Source organism: Diabrotica undecimpunctata, chromosome 4, assembly GCF_040954645.1.
Source record: "Diabrotica undecimpunctata isolate CICGRU chromosome 4, icDiaUnde3, whole genome shotgun sequence".
Lineage (NCBI taxonomy): Eukaryota > Metazoa > Arthropoda > Insecta > Coleoptera > Chrysomelidae > Diabrotica > Diabrotica undecimpunctata.
In genome coordinates this window covers 132991701-133006959 of record NC_092806.1, presented here as the reverse complement: position 1 = coordinate 133006959, position 15259 = coordinate 132991701, and the positions used below count along the sequence as shown (strand labels likewise).

Sequence of the window (15259 nt, the reverse complement as noted above, 5' to 3'; positions counted from 1 at the left end):
TAGTCTAAAGTCTTTACATGGTGATGTATTAGGTTTTATTGGAAGTGTGATAAATGTAGACTCCAACCATATTCGTGGTAGTGTTCCAGTTTGGTATATGTGGTTATAAATATTTGTTAGTTCTGAGACATTGTCATCGTCTAGAAGTTTGAGCCAGTCTGATGGTATTTGGTCAGGGCCTGGAGATTTCCCATTTTTGCTTTGTTTGATGGCTTTCTCTACTTCTGCTTTTAAAATACTAGGACCAGTATTCGTATAGTTTATGATGTTAAGTGGTGGCCTCGTATCCAGGAAGAGCTCTTTTATGTAGTTGGTCCATCCTTCTTTTTTTCGTTTAAGTCGAGAATTATTTTACCTTTGGAGTTTCTCATAAGGTGAAGAGTTCTTTTTTTCTGAGTGTAGGTAATTTCTTTAAGTTTTTTGTGTATATTAAACTCGTCATGTTTTCTTTGTAGTTCTTCCATCTCATGAAATCTCTGTTCCATCCAGGCGTCTTTTGCTCGAATAATCTCGTATCCTATTTGTCGATATATATCGAGTCTCATCTTTATTTTTACAATTTCTTCTTTGCTGAATAAGGTCTAGCATGTTATCGGTCATTCAATCCTTTTTCTTTACTGGCTCTTTTTCTGATTTCAAAACTTCGTCTGCTATGGTAACCATGGCGGAATTCATTATATATAGGCTCATAGGTTTTTCAATAATTTATGCATCTTATTTTCCAAATTGTAGAATAATTTCTTGTCACTTCTAAACGGAACGCCAGGTAGTGTTCAAACGCATATCAATATATACCTGAAACTATCCTTGACAACTGATAAAACCATTTAAACTATACTTATTGAAAATTGGATTTAACTAGACAAAAGTGAACACCCTCTACAGACGGTTATAGCGCTTAGTGGAATAATAAGTTTTAAGACGGCCAGAGACTCTTCTTCACCCCCTTTTGCTAGCTATAAAAAGAAATATATTCACTAGTTTATCTTATGTTTCAGGTAACATTACTGCCATTATGTTCGACTCAACTGGCAAATTTCTGCTCACTGCCGGCGACAAGCAAATCAGAGTTTTTCACAACGTTACCGGATACAAATGCGGCATCGTCACTGCCAAGGAAAAACTCAAGGAACATGTAACTTCGGCCACCAAGGAACGACTTGAAAAGTTGATCAAGGAAAATCAAGCATTCTTGGACAATATTGTTGAAAAATAATAACTTTATACTTTAAGACTGTTGTGAATGCAGAGTGTCTTAAAAAATATTAAAATCGATCTCAAATTTAACTACGATTATTTTAAAGTACATGCAGATGCTTAATATTTACTATTTACTTTCAAATTTAAAACTAGGATAGGAGAGTTGTGTGTTATATTCATTTAGTTATTGATCTTCTAATATTTTCTATAAAGCTACCATTAAAATGCTCTTTTCGTTTTTTACTGAAATTGTCCAAAATATTCATAGCATCTGTACAAACTAACAAGTTGTCTTTGGTAATAATAGCATTAATAAATTTTTTTATAAGTCACTAGTTGCTATCTGAATTTTTTTTAGTCTATTCGTCCTTTTTTGTTTCCATTTACACGTTGTTATGTTTCACTTTGTAATCGTACGTAGTATTTTTATATTCCATTTTGTAGCGAATTGCTTGTTGAATTTCATGGGAAAGAACAAACCCCATAAATGAGTTTTAAGTTACCTATTTTTTTGCAATATTTCACTCTGTAAAGTTCAACAGTCATTTTGTTTCTTTCTTTTTTCCTCTTTTAATATCCACCATGACTACATCCTTCCAGTTCCTATTTGGTCTACCTTTCTTTTATTGCCTGCTGGTAAATTCCATCCAACAATGCTGTCTGCAGTCGTTTCTCCTTTCTTGGTGGCTCAGCCATTCTAGTCTAGGTTTTTTAACTACTATTGATATACGAGGTTTGTCGTATAGTTGGTGTTCGTCTTCTTCATTCATTCTACTATCTCTCTACTATCTTACCAATCATTCTTATTTTCTTCCAAGCATCCAGCATTCTTGAATGGTTTTGTTTATAGTCCATGTTTCGCCAATAATCCTTTTATATTGCCTTATTTTTGTGTTACGCAATATTTTTATTGCTTTAATAATGTTGTTCACAGCTGCAGCACATGTATTGCTTTTGGTCAATATCTTCCTTACATGTTTCTTCAATAAGTATGTAGAAGTATATATATTCTTTTACCTTTTCAAATTGTATGAATCATCCATCCTTCATCTTTAGTTTACCAGAAACCCGAAGTAAGTTTCTTACCCCATTTTGCTTATGATTTTCATGTACTTTTTATTAATATTCACTTTCAGCCAAACTCTATTAGTCTCTTAATTACAGATGTTATTTCTTCTGATGAAGACTAAATCATTCTCGAACAGTAAACATTGTTCTATATTTAAAAGAGTACAGGACCTTTTTAGGTTACTATGTATGTATCGATTTATTCCCACTATGTATTTCTTCAACAAAACACCTCCTTAATATTTTATAATTTCAGTCACAATAATGTGCGCACCAGCTTTTCTGAGTTTTCATGGTATTTGTTATTGTTAATTCTTTAACTTAATCTCTATAGAAATTGTAATTTTCTCTGTTTTGCCTGTGATTCAATGTGAGTATAATTTTCTTTGTTATTAAGGAATCGTCTTTGAAAGAGTTTTTCCATCTTTAACCAATTTGATTTTCTTCCGCTATCAAGTTTCCATGTTGATCTTTCACATTCAACATTTTGCCCTGATTTTCTTTTTTGACACGTTTTACTTTATCCTCCATGTATTTTCTAGTCCGAGTTCTCGGTATTTTCTTTATTATTTTTTTTTTGTTCAGTATATGATATCTAAGTTCCGATTTCTAAGTTATTTCCGAGAAAAAATTCTGAAATAATTTGTTTTCGGCCATGTTTTCGTTTATGCAAACCTTTTCTCCAGTAAAGAATTTAAGTTTGCTTTTTTCTTTCATTACCTTCGCTTTTTCTCTATAATCTTTCATTTACACCAGACATGTTTTATTTCCCAGTTGTATTGCACTTTTTACTTCGACATTTTTTTGATTTCTATGATCTTTCATTTCTTTATTATATTATTTGTTTTGTTTACTAATTTGTTTCAATTGTCCATCATCTTCTTGAACATACTCTGATCATACACTACCATCGCCGCTTTTTTTTTAAATTCTATATCTTCCCAACGACTGCGGTAGGAATCAGATTAGCCTCAACAGCTCAGAAATCTAAACTCTTATCACTTCCCATTTATCAAATATGTTTGTACAGCAACGTCGCATTTCTTTCGAACATAGTTTAGCTAACAAAATCCATTGGCTTGCTGATAACCTTACTGGACACACTCCTTCTTAAACGATGCGCAATTTGTACCTGCTTGAAATTTGAGATTTACTTTTTACAGCTTGCGCACAACGTTGCCACCTAAATCCTGTGCTCTTTATCTTTGCTTATATTTGACAGACTATCAGCATATTTCTTTTATCTCTTTAATTTTAAACTACCTTATTTAACTACACTATCAGTGGCTTAGAATGCATATATCATCAGCATCTGCTGTATTTTAATTAAAAAGGTACTTCAGTTATCGGATCTAGAAACGCCTAATCGTCTCAATAAATTTTTTTATTCAAACTATGTACAACTAAATTTGAACATAATAATTAAAAGTTTACGATATTGCTATATGAATATCTACCTAATTAAGTGTTCAAAATGTTGTTGTTAATTTAACAGTATCCTAAACGATTCTAGAATGCATCTATTATATTTCTCCATGTTTCTCTAGAAATTAATATGGATTCATTGATAATTATTTGCCTTGGCTCTGCAACGCTTGTTTAGATTTATAAATTCTACTTTTCAAGTATTCCCAATAAAAATAATCTTTAGGATTCAAATCGGGTGAATGAGGAGGCCATTCAATATTACCTAATCTATAAATCCATCATCCGGGAAATGTCTGGTAGCATTTCATTATTATCGCTTGGTAAATTTCTTTCTATAAAAACGGCCCAATTTACTGAGTAACTACTATATCTGACCATACATTTGATTTTTGTAGTCTTTGGGTATGGTTTTCACGTATCCAGTGTACCCTTACGTCACTTTAAACCTTATTAAATTCCCACACAGCGTTAATATTGCTTTGTCGGAAAAATATATCTTGTTAACGAAGTTCTCGTCAGTTACAAATTTATTCATCATTACCTTACTTAACTGTATTTGTAGAAGATATTATTATTGGAATCATCACTTCAATCCGTGTTCAACTATATGTAACACTTAATATTTTATTTAGTCACAATGGTCTTAAATAAACAAAGCCAAATAGTTTTGAAGTAATTCAGTAAATATAGAATGATGTGATTTTAACATTATTTCATAATTGATAATAATTAAGAAAAAATAGTTACGAAGCGGTTTGAAGAATATAATGTACAAATACCTGTTCCTGGTATCTGTGGGACACATCAGTGTGAGACTATATTTGTAGGATTTGTTCGACATGAACATTTTAAATTTACATCTGTCCAAAAACTAACTAGCTTTTCATCGACACATAGTCTGGCCAACTGATACGTTTTGCCAATTTAATACAAACTTGTTAAATATTTCTGTTATTGGAGCAGTTCTTCCGGTACCGTCCGTTGCAAAAATGGAGCGAATACACTCATGATCGGAGTTAAAACGGTAGTATAAATTAGCATATCCAAAAATTCCTTCATTTTAATAGAATCCGTGTCACGGTTTTCACTTCTATCAGTTCTTTTTTATTTTTCACTATAAATAAAGATTTTAGCGTTGGTCCAGTGAATAAATTGCTCAATCATCTCTGTAGAAAACAGTAAATTCCAACATCTAAAGTGGATGCATTATTTCCAAGAGCACGGGCAGAATTCTTTAGGAAGTTGTATAACTATATATTATGTTTCAAAGTTCTCCTCGTGTAAGTACAGCTTCTTGAGCCCCCTATTTAAAACGACTTTTGCCGAAAATATTACCTCGATTAGATGAGTCATCTTCCTCAATATTTTCGTCTTCCGATATCACTCTCTTCCGATATTTCCGATTCTGTATCGTGCTCACTTTCAATAGCACAATCATATTCTGTATTCTCTGTTTCACTTCCACTACTATCACATTCTTTATACCACTTCGTAACTTTTTTTTTTCATAATTATCATCTATAAAAAGCACACTGTTTGAAGAATGTGCTTTAGTACTCATTTTGATCACTTTTGACTATCACAACGTAACAGTAAACAAATAACCCACGTCTCATAATAGTTACCATTGTACTGACGGTTTGTCTTACAGAATACGCCAAACTTTTATTGTCGGATAATTTCGGTTCGAGATCTATTTTTAATATTTGGTAAGTATGTTTGTTTTAATGACACTTGAAAGTACACTGATAGCACACTAAATATTTTATTAATAATGGTAGATATTACAGTTTTAAAAAGAACCGTAGTCTGGTAGACTACGCATCAGTACTTATGGATTAAAATAGTAATTCGCTCTTTTTCATTAAAAACTATCTTTATTGTAGATCTTTTAAGAACACATAAAATAACTCCCAGTCTTAGTTATTAATACATTTTTTTTTAAATCACATCTTTCTACATTTACTGAATTACTTCAAAACTATTTGGCACTGAGAAGTTATATTTATTTAACATCTTCGTCACTAGATAAAATACCAAGTGTTACATATGGTTGAAGACGGATTGAACACAGGATCCCACTAATAATACAATATACGGAGTGTTGTATTTGAAAAATCAAAGTGACCAATGATATCAGAAAAATGGTAAATCTGGCAACACCGCAGCATCAAATTTGGAATATCTGTATTACAGAATAGGCGTATTCCGATTTTTGTATAATTTGGACCATCGATTTAAGAGATAATTAGGCGTTTCCAGACTTTTGGTCCACTCTGTATATATCGATGGTCCGAATTATACAAAAACCGGAATATATCTTTTAGTGTTATTCCAAACTTAATATAGTACTGAAAAGCAAATCTTCTGAAATAAAGTGCCGTTGTGCTTGCATTTATTTTTTATTTAAAATCTTTAAAATAATTATTCTTTAAAGGATTTGTTTAATTACTACTTCAGGCTTCAACGTGACCTAAAAATCTGTCAGTGACTGTGTAGTTATTAATATGATGAGCGTGTCTAATACTTTCCTTCTTTATTGACGAAATTCCTTGAACCAGCATTAAAAGCTTTGACACAACTAATTATAATTCGTTATTTATGATCATAGAATCTGCATATACTTTAACAAAAACCAAAACATTTCTTACGTTTCTAGTAATTTTAGTTTTATCTACCTCATTTAACCATGAAAATAACAATGCAACGTGTTTCTATATATATTACAGTAAGCAAGCACTTTCAAAGTGTTTACTTATTCCGTATATGGTGTTTTAATTATTTTTGCCTAGTTAAGATATTTATGTATTAACATTAGAGGTTAAACAAGTCAATAAAATAAATGAAGTCACGTCATTATAGTTTAGCTTGTTCCTCATGGCAATACGATTCCATATAAATTAAATTGGTATATCTCGTATTCTTTAAAGGAATTTGTATTACAAATTAAATTAAAGAGATACTTAAATTAAAAATATTTGCTTATGACCAATTATTTGCCTTTGATGGGCTGCAATTATTTTTACACTGATGAACAATATGCACAGCAGATATCAATCACTGATAAATGTCTGAACAAGTTTCTTTATTACAGTTCTTCAATAGATATTCGGCGTTGGCTCATTTTTGTAAAGAAATTAGCGATGGTAACCTTATTCCTCCATCACCCTAAAGATTCTATTTATACTCACATTTTAATTGAGTAGCTGAGATGCAAAACTCGCTCGTTACCCTTAAACGAGTTTTTCAGGACATGTAAAAAATTTATTGTGTCTGACTAATTAACTTAAGTAAAATGAATTTTTTGCTTGTGAAACATTACCCTGGTCTCGATAAAGAAACTAAGAATTAAAAAATCAGAAGCAACATTTTAATAGAAAAATATTAGATTAAAAGTTAGAACGAACGAGTTTTGCAGCGAAGCATTGCATTGAAACACTTTTGCTGCGAAGCACCTAGGAACAAACAAGTTATACATCGTAATAGTTGAAACCCAACCAAATAGAAAATAGGAAAGTAGACAGTTTTTGAAATATTTTTATTTATAGAACTTGAACAAAACAATATTATTTATTAAAAAAAACGTAATGCTAATAATTTTATTATTATTAAGGCCAAAAAAATGTTAAATAGAGAGCCCATTAGCTTCCTCTATTATTTCAATGTGCTCTTCCCCATCGTTTTCTTCTACTCCTTCAAAATTATTATCCACAATGGGGACATAGAACTGCAAATTATCGTAGGTTCTCCAGTTCTCACCAAAATGAGTGTTAAGGAGTTTTTCCACATCTTTAATTTTTTCTTTTGCAACCATGACGTTGTTTGGAAGGAGAGCTGGAATAATCTGATTAATTTTCTTTCCCTTTTTTAATATTGGTTTCTGGACGCCTAGATTGCACCTCTAATTAATTTCACCCTGCATAGTCACATTGTTTTGATTAGTTTTTTCTATGATTATTCTTTTGGAAGCAGCAAATTTGAAGTGGAGTTGGCCTGGAGGTTTTACAACTGTAGTAACTGCACTTTTCTAGTATTGAACGGCTACCTGGGTCCCAACTTTTCTAACTGTGCTAAATTGAGAAAACAAATTCCAATATTCACTAGGTTGTATTATTGTGTCCTTTTTTCTAATTTTTTGTTCAATCCTCCCGAATACCCTATCGGGAGGAATAAAGGAGTGTCCAACCACAGGATAAGTAACAGTAATTTTTTTGCAACTTAACGTTTCATATAAAAATTTGCACAACATGCCAATCACAGTTATGTTTTTATTTTGGCCGGGACAGCCATCGCAGAAAATCATTATTTCCTTTATTTCTGAAAGGTCCTTATTTCTAAGATGGTGATATAAAATCGAAGCGATTTCATTAGACCCTTTATATCTTTGGTGTTCACACCATGTATAAGCATACACCGAACCAGGATTTTGAACACTAGTAGAATTTCCCTCACATATAGTAAAATTGTAGAGGTACAGTTGCCTGCTATAATAGGCAGCCTGGTCTGGAACACGTGGCAACACAAGGTTCTTTTGACAATCAAAAGAAAGTTTCAGTACAGAAGGCCCGTCGTCTTTTTTCAGCATGGAAAATAAAAAGTTTTTGCTTTCATTTTATGAACCGCATGTTCAGCCATAACTTCAACCTTCCTGTGTCCTGCAGACATCGTTTTTATTTGGCATCTCAGACGAATGCACTGCGAACAAGCATCTGTTGCTGGAGTCTTGAAACTGATATTAAAATAATAGTTGAAAATATACAGGAAGTAACAACTTGTCATTTACTGATTGGTTGTACTGTTTCCAGAGTTTTTTTGCTGTACAATCACTTGGCATATAGTGTCTGGTGCTTTTATCCCTTGTATAATGGGACTCCACAAACTGTAGTGATTTTAAGAAATTTGAAACAGCCTCTTTTTTACCTTTAAATTGTTCAGTTTTTTTGTCACCTCCCCTTCGTTCTCTTGGAGACTGGAATTCTAAAAAAAAACCTCTTGCCAATATTTTGAACGCGGTATTTAGAAATACCCAAAATTGTAAGAAAAGCTTTGGAGCAAACCTGTACTCTCTCTGTAAACTCTGTAAATATTTGATGGATATACAGCTTTTTCTCTCTACATTGTTATCCAGTCTTTCATAATTTTTTCGTTTTCTATTCTTTATTGGAGCTAGTTGCTTCGTGTGTTTTAAAATAAAATTATCTTGGTCCACCTTATTTGGTGTGTCATAAAAAGATTGATGGAAACGCCGTACATCTTGGAGTTTAAGTTTTGAACAATAAAATGTTTTTGAATGAGTGCATGTTAATAATGAGGGGAAATCTTTTGCTGTATGCCTGGAATAAATAAAAATAAAATTAATGAACTGTCTGAATAATTAAAGCAAAAATTATTTATCTCAACATAACCTCAAATAAACCTACCTATTTCGTTTCTCAATATTCCTCTTCCATTTATCTTTAACTACTCTTGTTTTCTTCGGTTTAGGATCCATTACTATTAACACTGTTAAAAACACTAATTAAAACAAAACCTGTATTACTTTTATTTAAACAGTAAACTTTTTAATGTTTGTAACAAAGCGAATACAAGCATGAAATGTTAGGTTAGATTCGTCAAAACAAGGTACGGGCGAGTTTTGCTGCAGAATATGCAACGAGCTAGTTTTGCAACCAACTGTTACATAGAACGAACTAGTTTTGCTACCAACTCTTATTTTATATAGTGAAAATCAACGGAAACGAGCACGTTTTGCTACACTTTGAGATGAGACTATTGTAAAGGGCAGCCATACGTGTCAGAATCCATAACTATCTCAAATTTTTAATTTTTGGTAACGAGCGAGTTTTGCATCTCAGCTACTCAATTTTATTGTGTTGTTTATAAAAATATGAACTGTCACAAGTTATATTTTGTTCAATCTAGATAGTTACTCCTTTTAACTTTACATGTTTGTATTTTATGGGAGAGCAGTTTTAAGTAAATAATATCCATCCATAAACTGCACCTCTTTTTTATTGAAATCATTTATTTTGTTTGTGATTGAGTCTGGTTAAGCAGTAATCAAGATATTTTAAAACCTTTTCCTCTGTTCCCACGTATATTTGTGGATTTATTTATGTTTAGAATATCCATTTGGTGCTTTTATCGAATGTTTCTAACGCAGTTTTTAAGTAGCGTACCTCTGTTGTATATCTTCCTCGTATTCCCCTATCAGTATACACCGCTTTTTGCTTCCAACTCGTCTAAAACTCAGCCAGTAAGAATATATTTTCACGACTTTCAAAAGTGCTTATTGTTTTACCTAGTTTTTCAACATTTTTTTCTTTTATGGCTCTATTGGAGTCATCAGTTAGACTCACCCAGTCCAGATCTTATCCTGGTATAAAAATTGTGTTTATATGGGATTAAGTAACAATTGACTGTAATTAAAATTACAGCTGAGGCTAGATTAAATTTGACGTTTTGATCCTCTTCCTGAAATCGTTTCTACAAAGATTAAGAATTTTGTTGAAAAGGTTTATAACCGCCAGAGTTAAAGTTATGTCTTCTGAAAAAATTGAAAGTTGTCTGTTTCTTTCATGAATATTGGTGCATCCTTTGCTCTCTGTGTTCATTGTCCCAGGCATATTTGCATATCTGTGATTTGTCGAAGTCCCTGTTTTTAATGCATGTTTCATGCTCGTTTATCCTGACACTTAGTGGTCTTGCGGTTTCTCCCACATAGAAATTGTTGTATTCATAGGGTATTTTCTAGGTGCAGTTTTTCGAACTCTCTTATGTGTCGTTGGGTTTATTTTTGGACAGGATGTATCTGAATGTATTGGTTGTTTTAAATGTTGTTGTGATGTTGTACTTATTTCCTATCCTTTTTAATTTTTCTGATAAGCCTTTTATATATGGTATTGTTGTTATCCTTGAGTCCTTTGATTGATGATTGCGGATTGCTAGTGGTGTTTTTTGTTATCTTTCGTCTATCTGGTGGAATTACTTGTTCTTCTTCTTCTTTACGTGCCATCGCCGCGACGGAGGTTGGCAATCATCATGGCTATTCTGATCTTAAATGCTGCCGCTCTGAATAGTTCGATTGATGTGCATCCATACCATACCTCAAGTTACGCAACCATGAGATTCTTCTCCTTCCTACACTTCTCTTGCCCTGGATCCCTTGAATAAATAATTGAAGTATGTTGTATCTTTCATTACGCATAATATGCCCCAAGTATTGCAGCTTTCGTGTCTTGATGGTTTCCAATACTTCCATTCTTTTGTTGACTCTTCTCATGACTTCGTTGTTTGTTACATGCTCGGTACATGATATCCTCAGGATTCTTCTATACACCCATAGTTCAAATGCTTCCAACTTTTTAGTAGTCGACGCGTTAAGTCTCCATGCTTCTATCCTGTAAAGCAGAGTCGAGAAAATATAACACCTTGCCAGCCTAACTCTCAAGTCTAATTTCAGTTCTCTTGCACAAAGTACCTTTGTCATTTTATTGAAGTTTGTTCGTGCATTCTCTATTCGAACTTTGATTTCTTTGGAGTAATCGTTTGTGTGATTAATTACTGTGCCAAGATAATAATTGTAGTTTTCAACTTGTTCTAAAGTTTTACCGTTAATTTTCTGGCTTTCATCATTATGTTTTTGATATCCTTATAAATTTAGTTTTCTTGATGTTTATTGATAATCCATTTTTTTCTCCATACTTAACTATCTTGTTCATTAGATTTTGGAGGTCTTGGAGGTTGTCTTCTATTATGATAGTATCGTCAGCATATCTAATGTTGTTAATTGGTGTTCCATTGACCTTTATTCCTGCTGTTTCTTCCTCAAGAGCTGTTTTCATAATTTCTTCAGAGTATGCATTGAATAGTAGTGGTGACAATACACATCCCTGTCGCACTCCTCTTTTAGTTTCGAACTCTTCTGATGTGTTTTCATTAATGCGTATGTGTGACTTGTTTATAATATAGATTTGTTATAATTTGTTAAAACCTTTGTTAGCAGATTTTTTTTCTTCTTGAAATGCCTTTTCATTAGAGCAGATGTTTCGGGCTGTATCATATAATGATTTGATGCTTTCTTTTTAATGTTTACGTTGTGATTCGAGTGGTAATTTAAATATCTGCTGATGTGGGTTGGTTTTCTGTAAAATTTGGTTGCATCCTCTTTTGTAATTCGTTCATCCTATAATTCTTGATTTAAATCTAAACATCTTTCTATAGGACTTGTTCCTGTTATGTATTTTTTTTTAAACTTAAGTAATATTTAACTCATTAGTTCCCAGAAATTTTTTTTAGGTGGTCTTCTATAAAATTTTGAAAAACACATTTTTTGACATATAACGTGGTACTATATGGTAACGCTGGACATTTGCATAACCATTATTTTCTACTATGATTCAGAACAAAATAATACAGCAGTAGAACCGAAACGAGTATGTTCAAACAACAACTTACAATTTAACAATCTCTATTCATAATGAAAAGATCTGAAGCAAGTGCTGTACAGTCTAACATTGTACATCCCCAAATAGTACATCCATTTCCGCCACACCTTCTTCTTTTCCCGTCAAGTATTTTCTTAATGAAATGATCATATGGGCCGTATTGTAGGTTATTATTTAACAGCTTTTCTATAGAAATCTGCAGACCTGATGATTTTCGTGATGTTTTGTACTTTTGTAAGTAATATTGAGCTTTTATATTACTAATATTGTACGAAAATTCGACTAAGAAATCGTTTTTCCAGATTTTAGACATATTATCCATGCATTGTGTGCACTTTTGTCGATGGGCCATGTTAAAAGAGCAAGTATCATTTTTATTGGGCACATTTTTCCTATATTGCTCTATATTTTGATCCATCCTGTCCTCACACAACTCTAAAGCGGAGTTATCTTTGAACTGAGAGTAATCTGAAGACGGGAAACATTTTTAATGACTTTTAAAATCTTCTCTCCAAGTTCGAGTCTTTCGGACCTGTTCAAAATTTTCAATATCTATCTCTCGATGTATCAATCTAACTTTACCATTCGCCGTAAGTTGTCTATCATTCAGGTTATCTGTAGTTCACTCTATGTCCTCATCCTAGGAATCCTCGTCTGTCAAAACATCAGGTTAAGGAAGAGAAATAGAAATATCCTTAATATCAATAACATCGTTTACAAATGTTATGATTCGTTCTGTATAAAACCGGAAGCAAATATTTCTACCAATGTCTTATGGTAACAAAAACATTTAAGAATGTTTTAAGAATATAAATATGTAATACTTACTATTTTGTCAACGTCCTGCTGACTTGCAATTTCTAAAATTTCCAAACAGATTATTAGTAACACTGTGACCCACTTGCGAATTAAACAAGAATTGATGTGATTTACTAGTTCACACAACATAAATGAAAGAAAATGTACTGCTGTCAACATGACATAATGAAATCTACACAGAGAACTTAGACAATTTCTTGCAAGTGATCTTTGTTACCATATGGTTACATTGGGCACTAATGGCTTAATGCTTCCTTAACCCATTAGTGCGACAATGCATTTAATTGCTTAGACATGTCATTAGAAGACTACTATCATATATATATTTGTATTTGATTTTTCTTTGTCGTAATTTCTATATCATGATATAACTAACCATTTTATATATCCAATTATTTTCTACATTTTCATGTTCTACAAATATTTAACAATTTTTTATATCTAGGGCATTATTATATATTTAATTTATATCCTCGGTGGAAAAGTACCAAGATACTTCGCTGTAGTGCGCAGATATTCTGGTTCGAATCCACAGCGATGGAAACTTTAGAGTGTAAGTAATTATACGTCGAATGGAGCACGTTAAAGGCCAAGACTGTCCAAAAAAATTACGTAAACAGATAAAGTCATTAATGAGAGAACGATTGGTGCCGTCCTGATAAAATAAATTTAGAGTTTTACTGGTTAAAAAGTTATTTTTTTAAGGTCACTCTGTATATCATTTCATATTTTGTATTGATGTTTATATAAAGTTATTTAATAGATTTCTTGTTTTATTTATATTAAATAGAATTAATAATTTTTAATTGAAAAACAGTAAAAGTCGTTTACTGCAATGATAAGTGAAAATGAAGAAAAAGATTTATTAATTTGTATTACACACTGATCGAAAAGGTTTTTGCGATTTTGATGTTTACCTGATTTAGAGTAATATAAAATATTTTAAAATAATATAAAAAATATATGCAGCAAAATGATACTGGTTGAAGCTAGACTAATGTGGCATCACGCTGTTATATAAACACACAAAACTGTGAGACCATGTTGGACTTATGTGGCACATTATATTCCCCACAAATCTAAATGACAGACGGAAACAAAAAACGGGCTCAGTCTCAGGCACTCCTTAAATGGGGTGAGGGTGCGAAGAATCCCCCTGTCAACTACTATTAAGATCCAAGAAAGTGGACAGACAATCCAAATATATGACAGGATAGTAGGAATTGCCACCTGGAACGTATGCAGCTTATTCATGTTCGGGAAACTGGCAAACACTGAAGCCGAGATGAGAATAATGAAAATAGACATCTTGGGGATGAGTGAAATAAGATGGCCTGGTACAGAAAAAAAAAATAACAGATGGAACGGCTATATTTGTATGGGATAAAATTTCGCAGTCAGTCATAGACTTTATCCCTCTAAATGATAGAGTAGCAATGTTGAAATTAAGACCAACCCATATAAACTCCACCTGAATATCTAAGTAAAAACTTCCAAAAACAATCGAATCTAAATAATTACTATTACAATTTTTACCAAACCATATTTACTAGATTTAAATTAGTTTCAGTTTGAATCCACTTCAATGTCCAGTATACAAATTATACAGAAACCAAATTAAATTCTATATTATTCGATCAGAGAACAATAATTTTGGACTTCTTACTTTTTAATACCAAATACCAGCGGTTTCATCATCATCATCACTGGCTCGACAACCCTTTTTGGGTCTTGGCCTGTTCTAGGATTTTTCTCCATTCCGATCTGTTTCGTGCTTTTTTTCTCCAGTTTTTTATTTTTAAGGTTGTTATATCATTTTCTATTTGTTCTCAGTATCTCAGTTTCGGTCTTCCTCTTGTTCTTTTTCCTACTGGCATCTGTTTGAATATTTTGTTTGGTATTTCGCCTTCTTCCATTCTTTCTACATGTCCTATCCAACGCAGCCGTCCTATTTTGATGAATGTTATAATATCCGGATCCTGGTATATTTTGTATAGTTCAGAGTTGTATCGTCTTCGCCATATTCCGTTTTTTTTTTTGTGCCCTTATATATGTGTCGCAAGATTTTTCTTTCGAAGGTGGCTAACAACGTTTCCTCTCTTTTAGTAAGTGTCCAGGTTTCTGAGCCATATGTGAGTACCGGTCTTATTAGGGTTTTATATATTTGGCATTTTGTCTTTCTTGCGACGTTATCTGATCTTAGGTGTCTAATTAAGCCATGGTAACATTTATTTGCAATAAATATTCGCCTCTTCACTTCCTCCGTAACGTTATTATCAGACGTGACTAGGGATCCC

General features: G+C 32.4%; 1 protein-coding gene across 1 annotated transcript in view; it reads left to right on the top strand.

The window, feature by feature from the left end:
* Positions 1-13726, top strand: part of prage (RNA exonuclease prage) — a 312334-nt gene extending 298608 nt beyond the window's left edge. Inside the window, exon 7 of the mRNA XM_072530316.1 lies at positions 999-13726. Coding sequence (XP_072386417.1) covers positions 999-1216 — 218 coding nt within the window. The 3' untranslated portion in view covers positions 1217-13726. The remainder of the gene's footprint in view (positions 1-998) is intronic.
* Positions 13727-15259: the final 1533 nt, after the last annotated feature.